Source organism: Nelusetta ayraudi, unplaced genomic scaffold, assembly GCF_046127955.1.
Source record: "Nelusetta ayraudi isolate G7.1 ecotype Tasmania unplaced genomic scaffold, CSIRO-AGI_Nayr_v1 ptg000052l, whole genome shotgun sequence".
In the NCBI taxonomy this organism is placed as follows: Eukaryota; Metazoa; Chordata; class Actinopteri; order Tetraodontiformes; family Monacanthidae; genus Nelusetta; species Nelusetta ayraudi.
The window spans coordinates 7,856,366-7,882,807 of NW_027466102.1; the positions used below are offsets into that span (position 1 = coordinate 7,856,366).

General features: G+C 40.7%; 4 protein-coding genes across 6 annotated transcripts; 3 read left to right on the top strand and 1 right to left on the bottom strand.

The window, feature by feature from the left end:
- Positions 1–692: 692 nt before the first annotated feature.
- cgrrf1 (cell growth regulator with ring finger domain 1) lies at positions 693–4,929 on the top strand. 3 transcript variants are annotated; one of them, XM_076037847.1, is made up of 6 exons: positions 693–919; positions 1,301–1,437; positions 2,415–2,607; positions 2,841–2,979; positions 3,122–3,229; positions 3,663–4,929. In XM_076037847.1, the coding sequence occupies exons 1-6, from the start codon at positions 816–818 to the stop codon at positions 3,960–3,962; spliced, it is 981 nt and encodes a 326-aa protein (XP_075893962.1). In that variant the 5' UTR covers positions 693–815; the 3' UTR covers positions 3,963–4,929. The 3 variants fall into 3 exon arrangements, with proteins under 3 accessions (XP_075893962.1, XP_075893964.1, XP_075893963.1); XM_076037849.1 differs by having other exon boundaries at positions 2,415–2,592; XM_076037848.1 differs by having other exon boundaries at positions 694–919; positions 2,415–2,592; positions 2,835–2,979.
- A 160-nt stretch (positions 4,930–5,089) lies between these two features.
- Positions 5,090–10,842, bottom strand: psmc6 (proteasome 26S subunit, ATPase 6). The gene is made up of 14 exons (XM_076037846.1): positions 10,682–10,842; positions 10,185–10,264; positions 9,725–9,764; positions 9,474–9,526; positions 9,255–9,322; positions 8,965–9,079; positions 8,646–8,733; positions 8,106–8,167; positions 7,532–7,655; positions 7,017–7,078; positions 6,751–6,871; positions 6,564–6,644; positions 5,552–5,623; positions 5,090–5,461 (listed from the first exon to the last, which is right to left on the bottom strand). Exons 1-14 carry the CDS (start codon positions 10,764–10,766, stop codon positions 5,343–5,345), a joined length of 1,170 nt encoding a protein of 389 aa, XP_075893961.1. The 5' UTR covers positions 10,767–10,842; the 3' UTR covers positions 5,090–5,342.
- A 1,904-nt stretch (positions 10,843–12,746) lies between these two features.
- On the top strand, positions 12,747–15,558 carry nus1 (NUS1 dehydrodolichyl diphosphate synthase subunit). The gene is made up of 6 exons (XM_076037696.1): positions 12,747–13,326; positions 13,680–13,799; positions 14,441–14,593; positions 14,732–14,831; positions 14,931–15,028; positions 15,364–15,558. Exons 1-5 carry the CDS (start codon positions 12,930–12,932, stop codon positions 15,019–15,021), a joined length of 861 nt encoding a protein of 286 aa, XP_075893811.1. The 5' UTR covers positions 12,747–12,929; the 3' UTR covers positions 15,022–15,028; positions 15,364–15,558.
- Positions 15,559–16,569: 1,011 nt separating this feature from the next.
- Positions 16,570–22,944, top strand: serinc1 (serine incorporator 1). Its single transcript, XM_076037845.1, has 10 exons — positions 16,570–16,717; positions 17,574–17,735; positions 18,552–18,745; positions 18,856–18,935; positions 19,232–19,369; positions 19,533–19,702; positions 19,975–20,065; positions 20,633–20,774; positions 20,927–21,148; positions 21,695–22,944. The coding sequence occupies exons 1-10, from the start codon at positions 16,679–16,681 to the stop codon at positions 21,831–21,833; spliced, it is 1,377 nt and encodes a 458-aa protein (XP_075893960.1). The 5' UTR covers positions 16,570–16,678; the 3' UTR covers positions 21,834–22,944.
- Positions 22,945–26,442: the final 3,498 nt, after the last annotated feature.

Below are 26,442 nucleotides of genomic sequence, written 5' to 3' on the forward strand. Positions count from 1 at the left end.
TTGGATGCAGTGAAATCTACCAAGTTAAACAAGCTAATTTGTAGTTGCCTTAAATTTCCTGCTCACAAACTGTCAGTTAAAACTACTTGTACACGATTTATTGGGGCCATAATCTGAAATCTGCGTAGAGGCTGAGCATTGTATTTCAGTTATTTTTGTTTTCATCTTTTCTGAAATGTGTAGCTCCCTAACCACATGTTGCTTGACTCTTTATTGTGTCATCAACATTAATATCAGTACAGTTTCTTATTAATTGTAATGTCACACTTTGGCGCTCAAAATTCACCAGATTGACACATTGAATTAAATATCTATTTTCTTTATTATTATTTTTTGCCCGGACCTCCATAGAATGTATGAGTGCGCCCCCCATTGTCAAATGATTGTTCATAGCATCAATAAAATCCAAGTTATATGATAAAAAGCGTCATTATATTCCAATTCACAAATTGTTTAACTGTACTTCGTAGTTATTAAAAATCGAAGTGACATAATCATTATTTATAAGTGACAGAGATGTAATACAATCGACGAAAAGAAACGTGGGAAAATAAGGTAATTGCAAACCTAAATTATAGGGACGTAAGCCTGAACCAAATTCCGTTTTGCTGCCAATTGTCCCACCTCGGCCTCCATAGGTGGGGGGAAATGACGTAGCCAGGAAGTAGGCGGAGATGGCCCCAAAGCTCATAATATTTACTGACAGTTACCGTCAGTATGTGCTGTCAGTCCTAGCAACACCCCTTGTGGCTGAATAAGTGCTGCAGTGAAAACGATGACATTTCCTTTGCCGTTCTTTCCCACAACTCTTGAACATGGCAGCAGTGTTTCTGGTCACCCTGTACGAGTACTCACCGCTTTTTTACATAACCGTAATTTCTTTGTGTTTCGTTGTTACAGCCGCCATCGTGCTATGCAGGTAAGTTCTGTGGTTCCGTGTTTAGTGTCGCCAAAGCCTCACTTTGGTGTTATTGTTTACTATATCCTAACGTGCGAGTTGGCGTACAAAAAAAAACTAAGTTACTGCTGTGATTGCATAAGTTATTGTTTTGCCATAATATAAATAACCTGGATACTTTGACATAACACATTGGTAACTGATAATTCAAGGTTTTTTTTGATGATGATGTAATATTAAATATGTATGGGTTAGTATTGGACACTTAGATTTTATACATCTTGTCAATGTTAATTTGTAAAAAAAAAAAAAAAAAAAAAAAAAAAATAAGGAAAATGCATAGATAGATTTTTCCTTTATGGCAATATTTCACACTTTTTGACCCCATCTTCTGTCTGGCAGGATTGGCGTTGACATACCAGTGATCCTTCGCACTTCTGATGGGACGGAGTCGGACCTACCAACCCCTGAGAGACACATGGTCCAAGTAACGAATCCTTTCCGTCTGGAAATAGGATTTGGATCAGCATCTGTCTCAGGTAAGGAAAAAACGTTATCGTATTCACCGACCAAAGTAGCAGATAGTGTTGAAAAATGAAAAAGAATATTTGGAGAAATGTATAAAATGCACGGTGCACGCAAGTGAAAACGTTGCATTCCAGTTAATTTGCCATTTATGGATATTAAGATATTTTGACCAGGGTTGATTCTGAATAGTCTTAAAAATTGCAATCAACTTAAAAAACAAAAAAACAAAAAAACAAATTGGATAAAAAGAAAAGGAAACTTTGTTTGGAGAAAAAGTATTACATTTATTGGTTCCATTTAAAAGGTGATACATTTATTTCATGTCAATATTCAAGGTGTGTTTCATGTCAAGTTACAAACTACCTCATTACAAATGGATAGCAACCAGTCTGTGGTTTTAGGTTTTCTGTGTCGCGTGTTTGTCATGTGCACAGGAACATGGCAAATAATCCGTTTAACAGACATATTGTGCCACCTTCTAGAGACAATGTGCAAGTTAACTACATTTTGTACAGCCAAGTATTGAAAAAATGTGTGTGTGTGTGTGTGTGTGTATTTTATATACATATATATATATATATGTATATATATACATATATATATATATATACACACACATACATATATATATATATATACACACACATACATATATATATATATATGTGTGTATATATATATATATATATATATATATATATATATATATATATATATATATATATATATATATATATATATATATATATATATATATGTATGTATGTATGTATGTATGTATGTATGTATATATATATATATATACATATATATATATACACACATATGTGTGTGTGTGTGTGTGTGTGTGTGTGTGTGTGTGTGTGTGTGTGTGTAGGCAAACACACAAACAGCATTAACTTTAACAACACACCCTAACTCAGAGTCCTCTGAGTTTTCTCTTTTGTGCTGGAGGCTTGTTCTGAAAGTGCTGAATATTTTCTCGCAGCTGGCGTGTCATTGAGGACTTACTGTCTGAAGCCCAGCGCCCTCAGCTGTTTCTGGGGTTGTAAGGTGGACGCCCTGCAGCAGTGTCTGCAGGTCCACCGGCAGGGCACGAGGCTCAACGCTCCTCAGTCGTTGTTGGACACTCTGAGCTTCCAGTGCCAGTACAGCCAAACTTATGAGTATCCTCTTCAGTTGTGAGTCAGTTTATGCATGCTCTATTTTGTTTCTTTGTTTCTTTGTTTAATGCCTACCGATTAACCATTGATCTCATATGACTCATATGATTCGTGTGCTTGGGAGGGAGTTGTAGAAGCTCTAATGGTTCTCAGAAGTGCTGTGTGAAAGATCGGCGTTGCTTTGATTTGCATGTCCTGCCCACCGTTGCTGCTGTGGTTTGCAATCTTTAACTGTGTCTCGCAAGAATCAGCAGTCACAGTGTGCAAGAGTGGCACACGCAGATTCCTGCAGAGCTGGGGATCGCGGACTTTGGGCCGTTGCCGAGGGAGTGCTACCCCCTAGTGGCCGTGCTCACTCTGGAAGAGCAGGAGGCCAGGGAGCAGAATATAGTGAGTTGAAATACATACAGTTGGTTACTCGTGGAAAAAAAACAACTTTTAATCCACTGTTTCAACTTTATGCTTTCACGTACTTTTTCAGAATTATTTTTGATAAAATAAATAAGTAAATAAATGTGCGTGTCATTTTCAGAGCGCCAGTGTGACTGTTATTCATGTTCCTGATGACAAATACAGACTTTCTGCACGGATGGTCTTTCAATACCTCCTCACCCTTCAGGGGGAAATGTACGAGTTAAAGGTATGCGAAGTCTATCAGTAAAAGTGTATACTAGCAGTGCAATAGAAGCCGTTTGGTTTTACAACCCATAGAATCGTTCTTATTTATATATGAGAATACACATAGAGCAAGAGTCTAGCTTTGTGTGCGCAGGCCACTGTAGTTCACTGGCAAGCTCAGGAGAGGGAGGGGGAGCGCTGCAATCTAAAATGTAACCACTTGATGTCGCTGTTTCTTCTTTAAAATCTCCAAATATTGCACACTTAACCTTTATATTGTAAGCCACCTACTATCAAAAACTGACATACACATTTGCACAATATATTTTCTCAAAACAAAACTTTTTAATGAATTCAAAATTTTATTCAATACAAAATTTAGCATAAACGTATAGAATTGTATCTCCTGTTTCACGTCAAGAATGAACACATTTTTTTTTTTTTTCCTCCTGCAGCCTCTTTTTATGTCAGCAGACGATGCAGAGGCCCCCGGAGCGTCTCACCCTGAAGAGACTGATACCCGGTCCAGGGAGACCAGCGTGGTGGAGAGGGAACTACTCGGGGAGGAGGGCTGGTCCGACGCCAGAGACAGAGACTGTGTGGTGTGTCAGAATGCAGCAGTCAACAGAGTGCTGCTCCCGTGCAGACACACGTGTGTGTGCGACGGCTGCATGCCGTACTTGCAGCACTGCCCCGTGTGCAGGGCCTTTATTGTCGAGTCTTTTACCCTGACAAGGGGTCCAGCTGCAACATGAACCCAAGGCAAGAGACGATTGTAGCAAGAAGAGTATTCCGTAGAGCCACTCCCAATTTTAATGTGCATTCATTATCTTCCACTCCCAAGTCCAGTTTTATCAGGTCACCTTGTTCAACCTACTGGAGTTTGTTCAGATAGATTTATTTTGAAACGTTGGGCACAGCTAAAGCCATTTGCTTCTGCTAATATCTGCATTTTAGTGATTTAAATATATTATTTTTGCACTCAAAGAAATGAGTTCTTTTTGCAGTTTCCATGGCAGAAATCAGTACTATGCATAAACCATTTTTACAGTAGTACCGAGTGTTTGTATCAGTTGTTTTTGCAATACTTCTTCATGGATCACCTGCGAAACGTGCTAGCTTGACCGCACAATTTTTTGTATATGTCGTTTGCTACCTCAGAAAATCAATCTCAAAAGATTTTAATTGCGAGTGCAGTAGTTTTGTTTGTTTGCTGCAAATAATTTGGGTGTTTGATGGCTCCCTTGAGCTCCGAGAAATTGACACTCGAACGGTTGCATTTTGTTGCATCGTGACGATAGGAGTTGCTTCACCTTTACCCGTAGTTACTTGAAGAAAGCCGAAACAACAAGCTGCCCGGTGCACACTTCCAGTTATTGAGTAATTTCACACTTTTTTTTGTTTAATACATATTCCATATGTGTTCATTCATAGTTTTGATGCTTTGAGTGACAATCTACAACGTAAATGGAACCAAAAAACAAAAAAAACCCACGGACAAGAAGGTGGACGAGGTATCCAGGTTTGGCAAGTTCAGGAGGGGGGGGGGGGGGGGAGAGAGAGTGAAAGACACTGCAATATAAAATGTTCCCGCTCAATGTCACTTTTCTTCTTCAAAATCTGCAAATATTACAAACGTGACCTTTAAAATGCACTTATGAGGGTTGCGCCGCTATTCTCATTGTATAACTGTTTGCAATCACAATAAAGGCCATCTTATCTGACGGAAGTGGTGAAGTCAAGACTTTACGATAACACATTTTCTTTTTTTTAATTGTTAAACTTTACTTAGAACAATGTGAATCGACAACACAGTGGGCAATATTCTGAATCTCCATTAAATCGACTTGACAATTCCAATGACAACTGTAGCGATCACAAATATGAATCACCCAAGTTGGGATGTTTATTTCAATACATTGTTGAGTCGTGCGTGTGGGTGGATGGCACAACCAGAAGCTCAAGCAGCCAAGGTCGATGAGACTTTAAGTAGTGGAAACAGAAGTTACAATTGTAGAACGTCGACCTCAACCGGGGACTTTGGAGAGGGACACTGCTTCGGGTTTCTCGTCTTGACTAATAAAGAGAAAATGCCTGGGGAGACGACGGTGTTTATATCAAAGGCGGGAAAGCATTTATACAGGCTTGTAGTCCAGCTTGGACTCCAGCTTCTTGGAATCCGCCACCTTGCGCACGGCTTTCATGAAGTCTTCCTGGGTGACGTACTCCCGGTCGGCGCGAATGGCAAACAAGCCTGCGGGCAAATTGAAAAGAAGAATATTAAAGCCTTGGACTGCCGGTGTGAGGACGGGGAAACCGGAAGGCGGAGCTCCGAACGTCTCACCTGCTTCCGTGCAGACGTTTCTCAGGTCCGCGCCGTTGAAACCGTCCGACAGCTTGACGATCGCTTCGAAATCTGAGGCAAACGTGATGGAGACCCAAGGATGCTTTTAATACACATTTAAATTCCACTGCACGCGATCGCCTGATGACGCGCGACCGATGCCCCTGCGTGAAATGCGGTCAGCAAGAGAGTGAACGGCGTCGTAGCCGTGCCCCACTGGGACCGTTAGTCATTCACGCAATGCGCAGAGACACTGGCGCTGGTGAGATGCATGCTGTAGCCACAGTGACTGAAACATGGCTGCCAATCTGCCGCCAACACTCGCATTCATGTACCATCCACACAGTAAAACGTGCACAGTACATCCTCGAGGGGTCAGTAAGACAATCAAAGGGCAACCAATTACTTTGCTCAGAATTATTGAACTCAATTTTGAAATGAAAAATTAAAAATGAACAACTAAAAAATAGGGCCGTCAGCATTAATGTGTTTTAATTACAATGAGATTAAATACAAGGCATAAGGCGCTTTTTTTTTTTATTATTATTTAATTGCAAGCTTTTTGAAGCTTGCTGTTGATGTTTCGACACCGCATCCCTGCCGCCGTTGACAACACACTGATGGTCTAAGCAACCACCAACACACACAACACCCCTCAGAGCGAGGAGGCACCGCTTTGCCATAGCAACACGTCGGCGTGTGGGAGCGCTGTGGATGAAAGCCATCGGAGAAGCCAACTAAAGCAGTCGCTAAATGGGTCAAATGGTTGGGCAGACCATCTTTCGATTTGCCCCCCCGACGTCCCAAAATCAACTTTAACCTCAGATTTATCATAGGCGAGTCGGGCCAATACACGTGTCGGCATCTTCTTGTGCCGCTTTATCATTTGCTGCATCAGATTTGACCGTTTCGCAGACCAAGTACGATTCCTAACATTCACTTGAACAATAAATTGTACGTGTTGCGTTTCAAATGGCTACCGGGACTGCATGCATGGTTTCTACCCGCTCACCTATCTCTCCGTGCTTGGTGATGGGGCTGGAGTGAATCTTGAGGATGTCCAGGCGAGCCTGCTCATTGGGCAGTTCAATGTCTGGAACAGAGAGGAGGGGGGGGGGGATTTTCGGTGATTAATTCTAAAAACGACCACCGTTTTTTTTTTGGTTTTTTTTGCCTCGTCGGACGCAGATCCGTCTTACGGATTTTACGGTCGAGCCTGCCAGGCCGCAGCAGGGCCGGGTCCAGGGTGTCGGGTCTGTTGGTGGCCATGATCATCTTGACTCTGTGGAGGGTGTCGAAGCCGTCCATCTGGTTCAGCAGCTGACGCGGCGAAAGCAGGAAAAAGGTCCGTCAGTCACTCCAGCTTTAAGGCAGCAATGCGGCCCTGACGCTGTCTCATGAAGCTCCGACTGCCCTTCCACAGACCACGCAGAACTGCAATGTCTCACTACGGTCACCCAATTACCTCCATCAAAGTCCTCTGGATCTCTCTGTCAGCTGATGTTCCCTCAGAGAAACGCCGGCCGCCTATAATAAACAAATAACAAATTTTTATTTATTTTTTTTTTGGGGGGGGGGCAGAAAACTTAATTTAACAACCTGAGTACAGCATAAAATAGCCTCAGAGGGAATGACAGTTATTTCACTGTGCAGTTTGATTTATTCTAGCCGGAATTCCGAAATTCCGTCGTACTTGAAATATGGGCCTTTAAAATCAAAAGGACAAAAAATTTGGGGAAAAGAAAATTCACGCAATAGTAACCATTGACAACACCGTCGTGATTTTACGACTGTCATCATTAAACATTGACATAATAAAACATTTATTGGACCCATGCTACCGCTCAGCTACTGTTTGCCCAAGGCAAATTTCCTTCAGGACACTAAAGTGATCTAATCTACATTCAGCTTGGCTGACGCCTTCACATTCAATTGCATCCACAAGAACAACAAGGTGCTGCACTGCATCGTTTCACTCACCGATGGCATCGATCTCATCCATGAAGATGATGCACGGCTGATGGTCCCTCGCATAGTTGAACATTTCTCGGATCAGCCTCGCACTTTCACCGATGTACTTGTCTACAATGGAGCTGGACACCACCTGCGGTGGACGCGCAAAGACAACACGCTCGGTATTTCACTGAATTCCAAGACGCGCTTGATTTACTTCAGTTGAAAAGCCGTCACTGTTGTGGTTGCGCAGTTTGTTTTGGAAAAGTTGGGATTGAAGGCACGGCGGCCATTCAGAAGCCAGGTTGGGGCTTCTGAATGGTGGACTTGTGTTTTAGAAGATGCGTTTATTTAAAAGTGTTCATACTTGCAGGCGAAGTGTTGAAACACGTGGTAGTTTTTAAAGATTAGAAATGACCAAACTCTAAGAATTATAATAATAATAAGAAGAAGAATGATAATAAAGACATTTTAACTTCAGTAAAGACTTTTTTTTTTTTGCATGCAGTTTCCCCATTCCCACTGAGCACCACAAACATTTCTCGACAGTATTTTCTCATTTCTATGCCATTAGTCTTGGACGTTGATGGCGGTTACTCACTTTGAGGAAGTTGCAGTCCAGCTGACTGGCTACAGCTCTGGCAAGAAGAGTCTTACCGGTCCCTTTCGAAAAGAAACGCACCGATATTAAAACAGCGTAGATATAAATGTAAATGCAAACACAAAGATGAAGAAAGCATGAATTCCTCCTATAATCAGTAGCAGGTACTGAGGGATCATTGGGTAAAAGGAAGCTTGAATGGGCGAATTGTGATTTTGTACTGCTTTGTCAATTTAAAAATTCATATATTAAAATTTAGAGCACTGATCTGGAGTTCAGGATTCTCAACAGCATCCAATCTAAAATTCATTAATTTCAGAAATTAAAAAAAAATAATAATTATCTTTTTTTTCCCAGTGGTGTTGGTATGTAGTGTCACTTAATGCAAAAGACCAACTTACACTTCGTCATGCAACAATTTCTTTTGATACAAGTACAACAAGTGCCGACGGCTCAGTGACATTCTGTAGTTTGAGGTCTATTCCTGGATGCCAGCGGCACAGCAGAAGTTGCTTTGCTGAAAGACTGTGACCTACTAACCTGGTGGCCCGTAGAGCAGACAACCTTTAGGCGGGATGATCCCCACCCTCTGGAAAAGCTCTGGGTTCGTCAAAGGCAGCTCAATCACCTAAAAAAAAAAAGGGGGGGGGAAATGGCGTCAGCAAACATAATAACACAATATCTTGGATTATCATAACAAATATTTATATTGAAAAAAAAAAATTAACAATTAAACTAACAGGAGCAAATGTCAGCAATGCAAATTGTGTCTCAGAAAAATAAATACAGTTAACATTACATTGACTAGAAGGGCAGGGTGAGAGAAAGACATGTAGAGAGTGAGTGATTATTAGTGCACCTCTCTCAGCTCTCTGATCTGTTCAGACAAGCCTCCTATTTCTGAGTAGGAGACACTGCCAGGGTCCTCGTGAGACATGTTGTAGACCAGAGGGTCAACTTCTCTTGGAAGGTACCTGGGAAGCAAAGAGAAGGTCAGCTTTGATGAAGCCATTACACTTTCTAATCGGTTTCATTACACACATTTACAAACATACATAAATAAATTCATGTACATATTTACAGAAAACAATACATCAGTGATCAAGGTCCTATCTCAAACCAGGCTTATGGCACTGGATCCGTTCCTACCTCATGATGGTGAGTGTGGTCATGTCCAGAGCGACCCTGGTGCCTGGCTTAAGCTGTGCCTTGTCCAACTGCAAAACAAGGAAATGTTAAGAGATGAAACTTTCCACGACTTGAGAAGAAAACAGTCCGTCTCTTATCTCGACCCCTTGCCTGCAGTCCTGAATAATATAAATCATTTGATGCCAGTGTGCTACGTGCGTATATCTGGTCAGAACCTACCTGTCTTCGACATCCAACCACATATCGAGGTCCATTGGTGGCTTTGACGATGACTGGAGTGGAAAAAAAAAACAAAGCGTCGTTAAGACTAAAGTGGCTAAAGTACACGTGTGCGGTGTATGACAGCAACATCCAAGAGTTGTAAAGGAAGGAGGCTGCGTAAGTGCCCTTCGTACACGCCGCCCATCACAGCAAATCATGCCAGTGGAACTTGGTACCGTGTGTGTGTGTGTGTGTGTGTGTAAACTTACATTTTTCCTCAGTCAGTTGCTTGAGCACTTCTCCTACAATCTGAGTGAAAGAACAGAGTTTGTTAGTAAAAAAAAAAAATACATAGAGCAACCCAGGGAGAGGGAACCTCAGGCTATTTCAGTGACTGCATATGGTTCTCAGAAATATTTCAGCTGACAATTCACACAATCATGCAAGTGTGGATGTGTCAAATTCAGTGTCTAACCTCCAAGTTGATCATTCATATATAAATGTATTAAAACTATAGCACCAAGATTTCAGAAACATGTTATGCCAAGTGTGCAACTTGGTAAATGTTGGTCTTACTTTAAAAGGAATGCACGCAATTGAACACAAGCTCTGGCCTGATGTTTTCAAATAATATAATGACAATTTAATATTTATAATAATTGAATATAATGAAGTTATCAGCCGACTGTGACGAATAAGTACAACTCCCACTAGAGAAGGTTTGCTCACCTGGCCGACACTCTGCAAAGCTTTTAAATCGTTCTCCGATTTCTCATACTGTTTCGTTTGTTCCCTCAGTTGTTCTCGCACTGAAATAAAGAAAACAAACATTCGCGTAGTTAGTAATCACATCAACACCCCAACACTTCAATGCTTTCAACACCCCAGTGGTTTTGACAGGGTGCTTCGGTTCTATTCATACATGTGAGCATACAGTCAAGGAACGCTCTGACGGCTAATGGTCTCAACAGAGCAATTTACAAACAAAAAGAGAGACAGTTTAGCCAAAATCGTCCACGGTTAATGCTATACACCACACGCAGCGCTTGTTCCATTGAAAGTTATGAGCCAAGTTGCATTTATGTAGTTATTTCAAGTTACATCGGAAAGGATGCTAGCTGCATGACAAAGCAAAGTTAGCTAAACAGCTACATCAGCCTCTTCTCTTAACAAGAAGCCAAAGCATTTCGTCCGCATCTTTGGAAACCATTAAAAAATTGCCGTACATTCTTTTAACCTCCCGTCAACTTCTTTGTGTTCGAGTAATTTTTTCCTATAGTCCTGGAGAGCCTTTTCCCTTGAATCCGCCATTATTTCTGCTACTTCTTCTTCGTCGTCGTTTTAGTCTCCTTCTTCTTCGCCTTCTTTTTCATCTTCGATTGCCTATTGCGGTTGGCAAACAAATAGTTGCTTTACCGCCACCTTCTGGATGGGAGTGTGGAACATGCGGAAAGGAAGGGACTGACGTCAGCATTAAAGGACGCTCGTGTATTTTTATTTTTTTATTTTTTTATTTTTTTATTTTTTTCATTTCTTTTAAAGAAACTTTATTCAAAGGTTTAGATCAGAGTACAAAGATAACTACGCCAGGGGCTACATAAAGAGTTTACAAAGGAAAAAAAAGGGGAGAGAAGTGCAATATTTACACAGTCATGAGAGTTTACAGAAAAATGTTTAGATCGTCACATGTGTTCAAGGTCTTAATTGCTTTTTTGTTTCTTGAAAACCTGATGGAGATCATGTATTGTCTGAACTCACCACTGAGAGCAGAGAATGAGTGTTTTTTTCCGAGTAAATTTACATTTATATATATGAAATGTTGCCATCAAGATGATCAGATTGATAATGAAAGTTATATTATTATTATTATTATTATTACTATTATTATTATTATTATTATTATTATTATTATTATTATTATTATTATTATTATTATTATTATTTTCCAGTTCGGAGAGCCCAAACAGTACATTACTCCAAAATAAAACAAAGTCACTATAGATATTGGCTATAAAGTCACAGATATCATTCCAAAATCTCTGCACATAGGGGCAGTGCCAGAATAAATGGGTTACAGTTTCAGTACCTTCAGAGCAAAAAGTGCATATTATGTCCACATCTTTTTTTGAATATTTTCATAATGCGTTCATTGGAGGGATAAACTCTATGGAATCATTTAAAAGAAATTTCTTTAACCTTATTAGTTAACAGGTATCTGTTGGGGAGGAGCCAGACTTTCTTCCAGTCCGTCTGTCCTACGTATTTGCTCCAATATGAAATCATATATGGAACTGTGGTAATGTCCCCTTTAAATAGGAGTGTAATTAATTTGTTGTTCTTACGAAGGTTGCCAGTCAAACAAGCTTTGCCAACAGAGGTGTCTGACAATGATAACAGGGGAAGATGTTGAGTTTCCATTCTTAGTTGATATCTGAATAACATGCACACACCAGATGGTATCGCTGCAACCACTTTAGCAAAATTCTGCAGGTGAAACAGGTATTTTATACACAGATAAAAACTCATTATAAGAATAAAGAAGACCATCTCTGTTGAACAGCTGTGCAACATGAACAATGTTATTAGCAAACCAGTGTTCAATGAAAAGAGACTTATGTATAAAATGTCCTTGTTGTTCCAAATATAGTAGTTATGAGGCGGAAGATTGTGCTTGGAGATAAGGGACCATGCGAGGAAGGCTTGTCGGCAAAAGGCTGACATTTTAACTGGTACTTTGTCAATAATTGTAGTTACAGACTAAAAAGAAGCGTAGTCCACCCAGTTTGGACAGAATATGAGCAGGGATGATGTTCCAAATAGCAGAAATTAGAAAAATTGTTTCAACCAGTTAATCTTAAAGGTGTTATTTAAAGTGTAAAAAACAAGATAATTGAGACCTCCAGATTCATAATCATTTATCAGAACAGATTATCTTATGTGGTGTGTTTTGTTCTTCCACAGAAAGTTAAGAAGTAGTTTGTCTATCTGAGTAATACTTTGTTTGTCGTCTTCTTCTTCGTATTTCGTTTCAGGTATAAGTACAGAATCTGTACTACCTACACCGGTAGCGTAGACTGGAGAGCATGTTTAGTTTCCAGGGCAAAGGTATCACTTCCGTTTTGGTTGATGTGTCGTGTCATATGTGTCGTGTCATATGTGTTGCGTTTTCTGATTTGCCGTTGTTGTTTTGTTTTTTTTGCGGATGTGTTTTGCACTTCCTGGCAGTTTCCGGGGCAACCGTCGGCCACCGTAGGAAACTTCTTCAATGTGTGGTGGCGATAACTCTGGTTCAATACTCCAATACAGTAGGTGGCGGTAACGCACCTTAACGTTGGTTGCCACCCGCCATAAAATCAGAAGAAGAAGAAGAAGAGGAAGTAATGTGTCAGAGGTAGCCGAGAAAAGAGGAATATGGCGGAATGTGAACTACTTTAGGCAAGGCTGGAACAATTCTTGAAAAGATAACGCAGCACAATGGCACTACTTCACGGCTTGTTGTGGCGCATCTTGCTGGCGCTGGTCCACGTCAACAGAGTGCTTGTCTCCTGGCTCCGTGTTCGACTCCGAACCTGGAAGTGCCGATTGCGTGAGCGGGTAATGGCTGCGTTTCTTTTGCCATTATCCTTAGGTGGAAGTCGGGACTGTCAGAAGAAAACACACCAGAACACTACGAGTGCTGCCGCTTTGCCCGGTAACCAGAAGAGCAGCCGCTGGGCACCGTGGCTGACCGACGGCAGGGGGTTCGCAAAGTTGCCAGTGCACATTGGCTTGCTGGTCGCAGAGGAAGAACCGAGCTACACGGACGTTGCAAACCTGGTGGTCTGGTGCATGACTTTTGGAATATCCCACGTCAGCGTCTACGATAACCACGGTAAGAATAATGCATGGATTTTTATGTATATATGTCCTTACTTGTGTGTGTGTGTTGTCCAACAGTTGTGTGTTTCATATCGGTGACTCACTCACTGCGACAGCTCTTTCTTGTTTGATGTATACATCAAACAGGAAACCACTGTCATTGTGTCTTACATTGTTTTAGAATTAAACTTTTCTACTAACGCAGAAGCATGAATGGTTGCCTTCCAATGCAAGGGTGGCCTCACCTCGAGCTGCTGATGACGCTCTCCCCCCCCCCCTTCTTCATCATCATACTTCCGTGTCTGTGTAGCAGCGTTATTCATGCAAAGTTTTGATGTCTTGCCATTCTCTGTTTTCTTCCCTCAGGTATGTTTTGCAAGAACAATTCCCATATGTTGCGAGAGATCCGAAAGCAGCAAGACTTGCTGGGTGCAGATGCATCCAAATGCAAAGTTGACTTCCTGAGCGACACTCACCAGCGTCACGGTATGGGACTGTCATGTGACATGATGCTTGACTCGTTAAAGTTTCTGCTGAAGCATGTATAACTTTGATTATACTAAGGTTATAGATTGTTTCTGACTGACGTGTTGTGGAACTTTTCTTTAATTGCAAATACAGCAGAAATATATACTACACATTTCTGTCACGACACATGATGTGCAAAGCAGGTTTAAGTCTTTATTATTTATCGTGAAGTGTTAACTGATCTCCTAATTTCATTCTTAAAAGAAATACTAATACAACAGATGCCATTTTATGTTCCCCTTTTGTTAGTGTTTGATTTGATTGTCACAAAGAAGGTAAACAAATTTAGAAAAAGTTGGAGCAGCATGTCAGTACAAACAGTGTACACACATTGATTTTAAATATAACAAAACTCTAAAAGATATCTAAGTAGCACACAAAGCAAGTTTAAATCCACCAGTGTCAACACGCTAGTGTTCGTTGAATTGCTAGCATGTTGGCAAATGCGCCGTTGTCTGTTGTTTCTGCACATTTTAAACGTTGTCAATCATTCTGCTTATTTGTGTGTGTGTGTGTGTGTGTGTGTGTGTGTGTGTGTGTGTGTGTGTGTGTGTGTGTGTGTGTGTGTGTGTGTGTGTGTGTGTGTGTGTGTGTATCAGTTCTGTCTTGTAGGCCGACGGTGAAGATGTTGTCTCCAGAGGACGGCAAGCAGAGCATTGTCCAAGCAGCACAACAGCTTTGTCAGTTGGTGGAGAACAAAGAGAAAAGCTCCAAAGACATCGACGTGTCCATGTTGGATATACTTCTGAGAGGTACTCGTTCTCACAATCTAATGCATCTACACTGGCTCCAGCCAATTGAATTCTAAGTGTGTGCAAGGGTTCTGATTGCCAAGCCTTTAAAATAACCTCTAACTTGCCTTGTAATGTCTTCCTTACGGTTTGTTTCAGAGAAAAAGAATATCCCGGACCCAGAGCTGGTTGTAAAGTTCGGTCCTGTGGACAGCACACTAGGTTTCCTCCCCTGGCATATCAGACTTACTGAATTCATGTGAGCTCCTGCCTTCCAACGTTTCGCACCGTTTGTAAGATTTAAAAGAACGCGGCACTATGTTGAATCTCATTTTGCCTCTGTTTTTCCCCCATAAAGTTCAATGCCATCGCACAAAAACGTGTGCTATGACGACTTTTTAGCTGCCTTGCAGCAGTACAGCAATTGTCAGCAACGGCTTGGCCAGTGATATGCAGGTGAGCACCAAGTTCTCCAGACTCAAAAAGTGAGTGTAAATGATGGAATGGAGTTCTGAAATCCAACAATTTGCGGTCCTCACCGTCTCTTCCCTTCTGCTACTCTTACATCCTCACCTTTGTCTCTGTGTTGGAGCTCTCGGATGCAAAAAATCTACTGCATAATTCTCAAAGGACTCTCATATTTTAGGACTTGGGAAGTTACTACCGTGCAAATATGAAATTGAAATACCTGGAGTGTCTCTATGTTAACTTTGATCTGTCATGTTTGATCCCTCAAATTCATCAGTTATTTCTAATCTGGTGGTTGTTTCTCTGCTGCGCACTCCCAACAGATCCAGATGACAAGACTTTCCCCATTCATCACCAACTACACCTGAACTACTTGGACTGAGGCCTACAGATTGCTTGGATAATGTGCTAATATGGTGAAATTATGTCTTTTGTTCTAGTTTTGCCTTTGTCTTAATATCTGTGTTTTTCGTGATAAAAGTTCTGAAATTAAAACAAAATTAAAAAACAAAAGGAAACACTGTCTTCCTATTTACTTGAGTATTTTTTGCCATTGAATAGAGCAATACTATCATAAATTGCCTTTTTTTTTAATGCAAACATTGAGTTCTACTGTTCATTCTCTGATTTGTCGTTTTGAGGGTAATCCAGTCTATGTTGGGCTGGAAAAATTGTATTGAAGCCACTCTGTATGTCTGCAGCAGATATGTGAAGGACACCTAAAATCTGTTCAGACTTGTAAGGACAAGGTCAGCTCAGTCAATCAACTTTTATTTGTACAGTGCGTAACCACATCCAAAGGCATCACAAAGGTCATTGCACTCTGTAGAAAGCCAACTGAACCCTCCAGGGCAAGCAAGGTAGTGGGCAGGAAAAAACCTAGAGCAGATCCAGACTCCAGAGGGCGCTCATCTGCTTTGACTGGTTGGGTTGCATAGGAAATGCAAGTGGCAGACAGGCTAGAGTGAGTTGCAGGGTGAACAACCAAAAACATGCCTGTGTGTCTGGCTCATAAAGTTCTGAAACAACCTGAAGATATTACAACCACCAGGGATTCGAACTGCTGTTGTCAGCCCACAGCAGCAGGCCCAGCAAACCCTGGGCAACCGGATGTGAGCCAGAGCGGGCGAGTAACCACCATGCACAGCAGGGAGCAGCTAATCTCCACCGAACCTTCAGAAACACCCTGGGAAAAAATGGACTAGTTCACTTTTTCGCGTGATCCACTTAGCAGCCAATATGAGCTCTGACAAAACACTTCATTATGTGTAAACCGATGCAAAATGTAGTAGAAGGACTAAGTTAGGGCTAGGGCCTCTCATCCAAAAGGCTTTTTCAGAAGAAGTCTTTCTACTTTAAGATGACCTAGATGACTGAGAACCTTCACAGACGAAGAAAAAAAATGTATTAATCAACCTTATTTAAAACTAAGTACATGGAAAGGAAAAATATGAAAGTTGGTTTTAAACGGGAAGTACTTTTTTTGACCTGTGGGTGGCAGTAATATCCCAGAATACTGCCACACTCTGACGAAAACATCAGAGAAGAAGAAGGAGATTCATCGCACCCATTTTATGGGAACGACTCTCCACCAAATCTAGCAAATATATCTATTAAAGAAAGGGATTTGTCATCGCCATGGGAGCTGTTCTGGGATTATGCTCGATGGCGAGCTGGGTGAGTGGCTTCGAACCACGCGGGTCTGTTGTAAACGGTGTTTTCCTCAGCAACGCCGTGATGACTGCGCAACAAACAGGGCACCAGTGTTCCCAGAGACAATAGCGTTCGCTTCTGTTGTCGTTTCAACGCCAAACTTCGTATTTGAATAAATGACACACGTTCACGTTGTCTCTGAAACGTCATCTTTGTAAGGAAATCCGCGCGGACGTGCATCCGTTTTGTGCTTAGGATACACGGCGCTCGGTTATAGACGGCCTAACTGGCCTCGTCTCATGTAATCGTGGTCGTAACAACAACAACAACGACACTGCAGGCACGTATATGCCGGTTGTGTTTTCAGAACAAATCAGTGAATTCTTCTAATATTCCCCTTCGTGTAAACGAACGTCTGGGCTGTGACGTATTCGCGGTATGTTGTTGACGGCGGACCGCAAAACAGTAACTGATACCAACGCTGTGGGCGGGACTGACCGTGTTGTCAACTGTAGCCATTGGCTGCCCCGTGAGTCGCTGAATGACGTCACCACCGAACGCACATGTCTTTGTAATGGGGCCGTGTGGAAGAGGAGTAGCGTCGTGGGAGTGACAAATACATATTTGCCAATATGTTTAGAACATCAAATTAACTTGATTCTGGCAGAGTTGTTTTGAACAAAAATATTTATTTTCGTTTTTAACCTTAGTTTATGGTCCACGTAGCAGCCGGCAACAAGTAAAAGTACAACATGAGTCAGCATGTATATATCTACATACAAAATATCACTATTTAAAACAAAAAAACACTTTATTTTCACTTACAGTATTTTGTTTTATTTAAATGTGTGCCCCCCCCCCCCCCCCACGCCCATCCCAGATCCCATGCCTGTGCGGCAGCGCCCCCTGCCTCCTGTGTCGCTGCTGCCCCAGCAAAAATAACTCGACGGTGACTCGCCTCATCTACGCCTTTTTCCTGCTGCTGGGGGTTGGTGTGTCCTGCATCATGTTAATGCCTGGCATGGAGGGGCACCTAAAGAAGGTATACAAACACACACACACACACACACACACACACACACACACACACACACACACCTATTGTGTCTTGTATGTAGCACTGCTACAGCATATGGGGCCGAAAGAGAACGTTCTTGTTGATTAAAGTACGTTTTACATTGGCTCATTGATGTTTTTGTCAGTGTTTATCTTCTCCAAATCTCTTGCGCCCTGAGGAGTTCCGAATAATTGACTTAATCATTTTGGATGATGAAGCGTTTAAGGCTTCTTGACTATAGTCAAATAAAGAAGAATCTGGCAATGCACAGTATGTAATATAATACAGGAATGATTTTCAGTGTTCGGTGTACACATTCCCCTTCTTGAGACGGAACACATTGTACACAGAAGTCAGAATGAGTCATCACAAATCAAAAATAAAGTCTGTGATCAAGTGTGACTGACCACACACACAATTTCCTTTACAAATAGTGGCCGAAGGTTGCTCAAGAAAACCCCCAAATGTGCAGTCATCTGACTGCAATCCAGATAAATAGCCAACAGGCCTGCAGGCAGCTCATCATGCCCCTGCCTGAAATGATGAACAATGAGGAAGGAGAAGATAGATGCAGATAGATGCTTCCATGACTGGGGGGGGGGGGGGGGGGGGGGATCTGGAGACACAGGGGGAGAAAGAAAACAATGGGAAGAAAATGCTAACTCCCTGTTAGAGTGAAGTCACTTCCTTCTTATTCTATGCCTTGATTGAAATTACACATGCTGGAAAAAATTAAAATAAGTAAAAAATAAAAAATCCGCAACGTCAATCACTAATATTGTGTCCTGTTCTTTGCTCCAGATTCCTGGTTTCTGTGAAGGAGGGATGGGTTCCTCTATTCCTGGTGTTGAGGGCCACGTCAACTGTGACGTGTTGGTCGGCTACAAGGCCGTGTATCGCATTTGCTTCGGCATGGCCATGTTTTTCCTCTTCTTCTCTCTGCTGATGATCAAAGTCAAGAGCAGCCAGGACCCCCGAGCTGCGCTGCACAACGGGTTGGTGAAAATGATTAACTAATTCATTATTTCTTTAAAAAAAAAAAAGAGGCTAAAATCAAGCTATTCCCTGAAGACTAGATACATAAATCATCTTTTTTCTGTTACAGATTTTGGTTCTTTAAGTTTGCTGCAGCTGTTGCTGTGACCGTTGGAGCGTTTTTCATCTCAGAAGGTCCCTTCAGTACTGGTAAGCTCTCTGACAAACCAACACAGAAGCAGGTAGACGAGGTGTCCAGGTTTGGGTGTGCAGGCCACTGTAGCTCACTGGCAAGCTCAGGAGGGGGAGGAGAGTGAAAGCAATCTGCAATCTAAAATTTAACCACTTGATGTCGCTGCTTCTTCTTCACAATCTCCAAACATTACACACTTATTAACCCTTAACTTGAGGGATGATTCACTTTACACCCGAGTATCTCTGCGGTTCTTAAAATATGCCTGCATGATGAACATGGTTTAACTTTGTCCTTTCAATGTCGTTTACAGTTTGGTTTTACATCGGCATGGCCGGGGCCTTCTGTTTCATCCTGATCCAGCTGGTGCTGCTCATCGACTTTGCTCACTCCTGGAACGAATCGTGGGTGGAGAAAATGGAAGAGGGTAACTCTCGCTGCTGGTATGCAGGTACGGTGGAGATTGTGTTTGGTTGGATGTGATTAGCCTCAAATTCAAAAGACTGATGCAACAGATTTGCATTTAAAAAAAAATAAATAAATAAAAGAAAGAAACTACTGTGACAGGAAAAGATTTCATATGAAACGACGAGATTTTATCTCTGTGTTCGCAGCTCTGCTTTCAGTCACGACACTGAACTACTTGCTGTCCTTGCTGTCACTGGTGATGTTTTACTTGTACTTCACCCACTCTGATGGCTGCACTGAGAACAAGGTCTTCATCAGCGTCAACATGCTGCTCTGCGTCGCTGCTTCTGTTCTCTCCGTCTTGCCTCAGATCCAGGTATGGATTCATTCCATCTTGATTTTCATTACTGTATTTAATAATGTGTATATACTAATATTGTAATACTACATTATTTACAACTTTCTTAATTTTTTTTTTTATTGTTGTTTATTTGCAAGCAAATGTTAATTAACTAGATGTGGGCCTGACAAAGGCACATCATGCTGTCCATTTTACCGTTTAAGGCTAAATATGCGGTATTTGGCATTTCTGCTACTTTTCCGCTGTTGCTAATTGTTTTTTTTTCTGCTGTCGTGTGCTGTGCCAAGGACTCCCAGCCGCGATCTGGTCTTCTGCAATCTTCTCTGGTAACTCTGTACACTATGTACCTGACCTGGTCCGCCATGACTAATGAGCCTGGTAAGATAACATCAGATCACGTCACATTATAAACAGTTGTACAAGAATGCAGTGACACTTTATCCTGATAACAGCCGTCTGAGCAGCTTAACTCTTGTGTTTGTTGTGCTGCAAACTGACATCAAAATGACACCAGCTGAGTTTGGGGTGCACTGATACCGGTATCGGTACCAATACATGGATTGAGTACTATACTCGTACTACTGAAATACATGCCAATACCACAACACCGATGCCAGTTGTATATGACAGTTTTGTTAAATTTGTGATCGTACTGTAGTGAAACATGCATGTGACAGTCATGTTCTAGAAAAACCTGCAGAAGAATGCTGTTTAGATAACAGAAAAAATAAAAGTAATTCCATTTTGTGTCAGTATTAAGTACTCGGTATCGGTATTGGTGCGTACTGAAATGCAAGTACTTGTATTCTACTCGTTCTGTCCCTAAACTGAGTGGAGATGTAGCAGAGTTCATACTTGGATAGGCTACGCTCAATGCAAAAATATTTACTTGTGACAATTTGGAGATTCAAGCCAGTAGTCATTGGACTCTTTTCCGCCTCAAAGACAGGAAATGTAACCCGAGTCTCCTGGAAATCATCGGGCTGAACAGCACGACCCCTGGTGGTCAGGAGCATGTGGTGCAGTGGTGGGATGCACAGGGGATTGTGGGACTGATCCTTTTTCTCATGTGTGTCCTCTATTCCAGGTGAGTGCTTTCCTACTAATTGAGCCAGTGACAAAATTGGCAACACTGCAAATTTCCTCCAATTATTCTTTTTGTCATATTGGGGTTTTAAAGGTCGGCTAACTCGACTCTGTCTGCCTTCTCTCCCTTCCCCACTCCGCGTTGTCTGTTAGTATCCGTAACTCCACAAATTCCCAGGTGAACAAGCTGACTCTGACCAGCGACGAGTCAGCGCTCATTGATGACGGGCCCCAGTCGGACCTCGAGGAGGGCAGTGGAGCCAACAGGGTGTTGGACAACGAGAGGGACGGCGTCACCTACTCCTATTCCTTCTTCCATTTCATGCTGTTCTTGGCATCGCTTTACATCATGATGACACTGACCAACTGGTATAGGTAGGCTCCACATTGAGTACAGCTTCTTAAATGTAGTTTTTTAAAAAAAAAAAAAAATTGGATTCAAAAGACAAACTTTGAAATAACATTATTTAAAAAAAAAAACAGCAAAAGGGTTCAAAGGGCATTTTAAAAACGAAAAGGAAGTTGCTAGTTGGAAAAAACTGAAATTTATTTTAATGAATAGCTGGCTCTGGGTACTGACTAGAGATTTTTTGTTTTTTACTGGTCGTTGGGATGGAAGATTATTGCCAGTATTTCAAAATACATTGGCAATAATGTCCGTTAATGGCTACATTTGCATTTGATATTTTGTCGCAAACTTTAACTGCCAATCAACTCTCAACAGACTAAACACCAAGGGCCTCATTCCTGATTTGTGCGTGTTAACACAGCCGCACATTGAGCATTAAGGATTAATAGAGCACAATGTGAATCCGAATTACTGGGCCTTCTTTACGCAGTATTCATACTTTTTTGTGGAACTTTTAGCTGTTCTCTAACTTATAGGCTTTGACATACATTTGTTTCCTATCGTCTTGGCAGCCCCGACTCCAACTACGAAGCCATGACCAGCAGGTGGCCGTCGGTGTGGGTGAAGATCTCCTCCAGTTGGATCTGTGTCGCCCTCTATGTGTGGACACTGGTGGCTCCTCTGGTCCTGGTCAACAGGGACTTTGAGTAAAAACCGACATGATGTTTCAGTGTATAGTCCCATCAACTTAAATGACTGCATCTTTATGAACTACACATTTACACAATTAATGTAAGTATTAAATTGTAAAACATCCGTTCTAGTGCAGTGTAGCTCCATCTCTTTGGGTGTAAGTGTCACAATGGAGCGAATCCTAAGCAGCCTGTTACAGTGGTTCCCCAAATGTGTTTCTAGTGCATGTTTTTTGTTTCTTTAAAAAAAAAAAACACAACTACATATATCTAGTTGCATGTCTTTGTTGCACAAATTTAAATTGTGTACATAATTTACGCAGGTGATAATAACTTTGCTCCCTGCATGCACAACATTTAAAAGAAAAAGAATCGTACAAACATTAAATCCATGGAAACAATGGAAATGCTCTGATTGTAATATTAAGCGAGGCACAGAATGTGGGATATAAACACTAAAGGACTTTAACATGGTAATGTTGTATGTTAGATGTCATAGCATAGATGGCGTCCACACCAAATCCAATGCATCAGCATATCAAGTCCCGTTGTATGACATTGACTTGTGCAATTTGCCGTGCTGTATTGGTATTAAATCATAGTGCATGGTTAAAGGCTGCAGTAGAACAGACACTAACTACCAACAAGTCTTGTGAAAGTTCTCACTGGGTGCATTGACGATCCCTGCAGCGGAACCACATACACACTCATTTCAATTTAATAGGAGCCTTGGCATTTTAATTGCGTTGAATTAATTTAGTTGGATTTGTAATGCAGGCATTTTTTTTTCTTTTTTTTTTTGAAACTGTACTTCAATTCTGTATTCCATTGCAGAATAGTGTTATGATAATTTATTGTCAATCATATATATTGAAAATGTTTTTGGTTTGACTTTTTTGTCTGATATTTCTTTAGATTGTGAGTTTGTAAAATTTTGTTTTTAGTAGTGTAGAGTACATAACTTAGTATTACTAAGTGTTTTAAAAATTGACTTAACTATTAACTTTGTTGGTTAAGTATTGCAATATTTGTGCTTTCACCTGTGTCCTTTCCCTTCCCCTTTTCTGTTTAAGTTTGATGTATTGTGCTGTGACTCACCAATAAAGCTAAACAAAAACATCATAACGTCATTATTGTTCTGTACAGATTTCCTTCCTCCACAGACTAAAGCTAGTTCACCACAGCTGCTGCCCAGCCACTGAAAATGATGAGCGGAACACAAATTTTCACCCCCCAGGCCCCTCTTAAATTCACTTGACTTCAATTTAAAAACAAAAATTCATACAAAATCAATATGCAGGTACATAATGCCACCTCAGGAGACACAAGTGATGCCCATCACACGATGAGGGTGAATTGTTGTTACATCGCCTCGTAGCACGACGGTGAAAAACGTACACATTTTTATTTTTCTGCTCACAAGAATTGGACATGCTAATCTCGTACTGCAAGTGTGAACCTGCATTTAGATAGTGCAACGCCGCTAAAACTGCAAAATAGGGAGATGACGTGGGAGTTTGGGTCTATGTTCAAGTTTAAATGTAGTCCGTTGTCACTATGAGCCTGTTTATTTTTGATACCATTTCAGTTCAAATTTTGGAATTATGAACTATAAACGGAACTGGTTCATTTTAGAGTTTGTGAATCGAACTTTAAGCTAATTCATGAAGGAAGTGAACTCTCCCAACACTGCCAATCGGCATGGCTAATGCAAACAAACAAACAAACAAACAAAAAAGTTATTTAGTGACAGTCATCACTTTGGTGGTATTCATTTAATTTAGGCTCCTACATGCAAAAACATATATTGGCGCCAATGCTTACTACTTCGGTTTGCAAAAGGTAACCACAGGGGGGGAAATAAAGAACAGAACACTAAATGTTCCTGAAATGTTTTAGAAAGAAATTTCTATCCAAAATACTTTATTTATTTATTTATTTTTACCATTACTAACAATAACCGGTATATATGTATATATATATATATATATATATATATATATATATATATATATATATATATATATATATATATATATAAAAATTGCTTGTAAGGGGAAATTAATACCCGGAATTAAATTTCAGAACAGCTGCCATTTTTGACCACTAGATGGAATCCTTTATTCATTTGAAATATATGCTAGCTGCGCTAACCCTAACCCTAACTGTGCTGTGCTGCAGTTTGTTTTGTAAAGCACCATAACTGTCTCTGCTTTTCAGTTTTACTGTTTGTAAACTTAACGTTTACACTTTTATTTGACGCTTATTATATCATCTTTTTTTTTTTTTAATCATCAGGGACGGTGTTTAATTATTTAAAAAAATTAATTGTGCTGAGTCACTCAAAGGACAGACATGTCTTTCATTTTTTCCCCTATGAAATTTAAGCTTAACAAAGTTAAGTTACTGAACTCCTCGAGTTGGTTTCGACACTCTGAAAAAACATGTAGCACTTTAAGTGCCTCATGTACCTAGTGGGCCTTGTGAACAACGTACCGAAGTCAGCCAGGCCTGTAAAGGAAAATCACTTTTTATTAACTTAATGAATAAAAGTTACATGTTGAGGCATCACAAGGATGCATCCTCAGTGAAATACCTTCCAGCTTGACTTATTCACTGACATATTTCTTGATTACTCAAAGTACACATGTTAACGCTTGTGGAGTCTAAGGTTCACTCTTTTAAAATAAGATTGTACTGGTTAGTATTACTAACTAAGCTATTTCTGAAATGAATCCACAGTCAATGACACTTTGCAGTCCTGTTATGGAATGGAATGTTTGTGTAATCAAACAAGCTTCAACCAGAAACATACACAACATCTTATTTAGTAACAATTAGTTATCAGATTTATATTGTTGTTCCAAACGATACTCAGTAAAATGGCAAAAATGTAATGCTCAATTTCCCCTGAGAAACAGGAAACAGCTTTTGATATGTGTTAGTGTAGTGGACGAGGTGAGAGAGTCTTTCTTAACTGTCTAACTTTAAAAAAAACAACAACACAGATTTGTTTGTTTGTTTAGGGGCAAAAAGGTTTGAATTGAACTTTTTCATATTGTCCAGGATTACTTTGAACTGAAGGCCTCATAACTTTGTTTGAACCCATTTGAAATGAAAGCTATAATAAAACATGGTTGAAATCATTTTGCTATCAGACACAATCTTCTGTTTGTTACTTTTTTAATGTATCAGTAATCACTTTTGACCGGAGCCAATAATTATATTATTTGTCCCAAAAACCAATGTATGAATGTATATAAACGGTACGAGCAACAGCACTGGTAAGGCTTTTACTATGCTCTACCAGTGTTGAACATTATGAAGTCAAACATACAGGCAAATGACTGCTAAGTGAGGTTGACAAGTGTTAGGCTAATTGGAGAGGAAGGTAATTTTACATCAAAAGATGTCACCAGCTCAGTTAAAATGGATGTAATTAGGACATTCTTGAAGTTCAGCATAGAAGATTATGTAGTCTCGGGAATTAGAGCACATTAATCCATCCAAGTCAGACGTGGTAATGCAAGTTTTAAGGTAAGGTACTATAAAAGCCAATAATGAGATGGTTTTATTTCTTCAGTGTACAAACAAACAATACAGCCCCAACATGATGCTGAGCTCGGCACTCAGAGAATTCTGTTGAATAATTTACCGCTTGTTGCTGAAACTTTTTACACTGTGGAAACACAATACAAACTCAAACAAAAATCCATAATAACTTCTTTCCTAATAACTGAATTCATTGCTGACATTGTATAGCGTGTGGCACTGTTTGTTGCCACACATGCACACACATGCTCTCTCTCACAACACAAAGGATTTTCTTTCAAATAAAAAAACAGAGAACTTTGCTCTGCAGTTTGGCAATAGGCGCTACAAATTAAACTTGTAAGACATAATAATGCAGTATACACAAGTAACTTTTGCAGTCTGGAAGCAAGGTCAGCATTTGGAAAGTGGTGGTCAGGTAAGTGAAGATGGTCAGGTGCCTGCTTTTAGTAATATACAGTTTGAAACACAGAGTAAATGTTTCCAGGGAGGCATTCAGGGCATGCCCAACCGGAAAGTGGTCCAGGGGACAACCGAAGACTCGCAGGAGGGACTATGTCTCTTTCCTGGCCTGGCAACGCCTCAGGACAGAGCTGGAGGAAGTGTCTGCCTAGTGAGAAGTCTGAGCAGTGAGAAGTCTGGGCATCCGTGCTCAGACTGCTAACCCTGTGACTGGGCCCCGGATAAGCTGAAGAAGCTGAGCTGAGCAGAGCAAACAGCCCAGGTCACATACTGAATGTTTGCTATTACGAGAGTTGGCTGACCCGTTTCCATAAAACATTGTGTGTTGGTAATGTTTTTAAAAGACTTGAAAAACCACCACAAGCTAGTCATCTCATTTTATTGCTGATTACAGAAAGTTGTTTAAAAGTATGCCATTTTCATTTTAATGGAGTCATTAACGGTGTGTGATGGCCAAAACAAACATGAAGCTAGCAAAACGCAGTCCTGTGCGGGAGCACTTTAAACTTAAAGACGACCAGTTCCCTACAAGACATTTCATGTCACTCACTCACTTTTTTATTCCTTGTAAAAATAAATCCATCGCCTGTTTCTTGGTGGTAAAATGAGGAATA

Bases quoted from the DNA above. Each gene is read 5' to 3' on its own strand.
- cgrrf1 (XM_076037847.1), top strand. From the start codon at position 816: ATGGCAGCAGTGTTTCTGGTCACCCTGTACGAGTACTCACCGCTTTTT. The intron at 2,608-2,840 runs GTGAGTCAGTTT...CGCAAGAATCAG, and splicing joins TATGAGTATCCTCTTCAGTT to CAGTCACAGTGTGCAAGAGT. The intron at 3,230-3,662 runs GTATGCGAAGTC...TTCCTCCTGCAG, and splicing joins GGGAAATGTACGAGTTAAAG to CCTCTTTTTATGTCAGCAGA.
- psmc6 (XM_076037846.1), bottom strand. From the start codon at position 10,766: ATGGCGGATTCAAGGGAAAAGGCTCTCCAGGACTATAGGAAAAAATTA. The intron at 9,765-10,184 runs GTGAGCAAACCT...TCTTTCACTCAG, and splicing joins CTTTGCAGAGTGTCGGCCAG to ATTGTAGGAGAAGTGCTCAA. The intron at 9,080-9,254 runs GTAGGAACGGAT...TTTGCTTCCCAG, and splicing joins ACCACACTCACCATCATGAG to GTACCTTCCAAGAGAAGTTG.
- nus1 (XM_076037696.1), top strand. From the start codon at position 12,930: ATGGCACTACTTCACGGCTTGTTGTGGCGCATCTTGCTGGCGCTGGTC. The intron at 13,327-13,679 runs GTAAGAATAATG...TTCTTCCCTCAG, and splicing joins CAGCGTCTACGATAACCACG to GTATGTTTTGCAAGAACAAT. The intron at 14,832-14,930 runs GTGAGCTCCTGC...TCCCCCATAAAG, and splicing joins ATCAGACTTACTGAATTCAT to TTCAATGCCATCGCACAAAA.
- serinc1 (XM_076037845.1), top strand. From the start codon at position 16,679: ATGGGAGCTGTTCTGGGATTATGCTCGATGGCGAGCTGG. The intron at 18,746-18,855 runs GTTGGTGAAAAT...TTTCTGTTACAG, and splicing joins CGAGCTGCGCTGCACAACGG to ATTTTGGTTCTTTAAGTTTG. The intron at 21,149-21,694 runs GTAGGCTCCACA...TCGTCTTGGCAG, and splicing joins ACACTGACCAACTGGTATAG to CCCCGACTCCAACTACGAAG.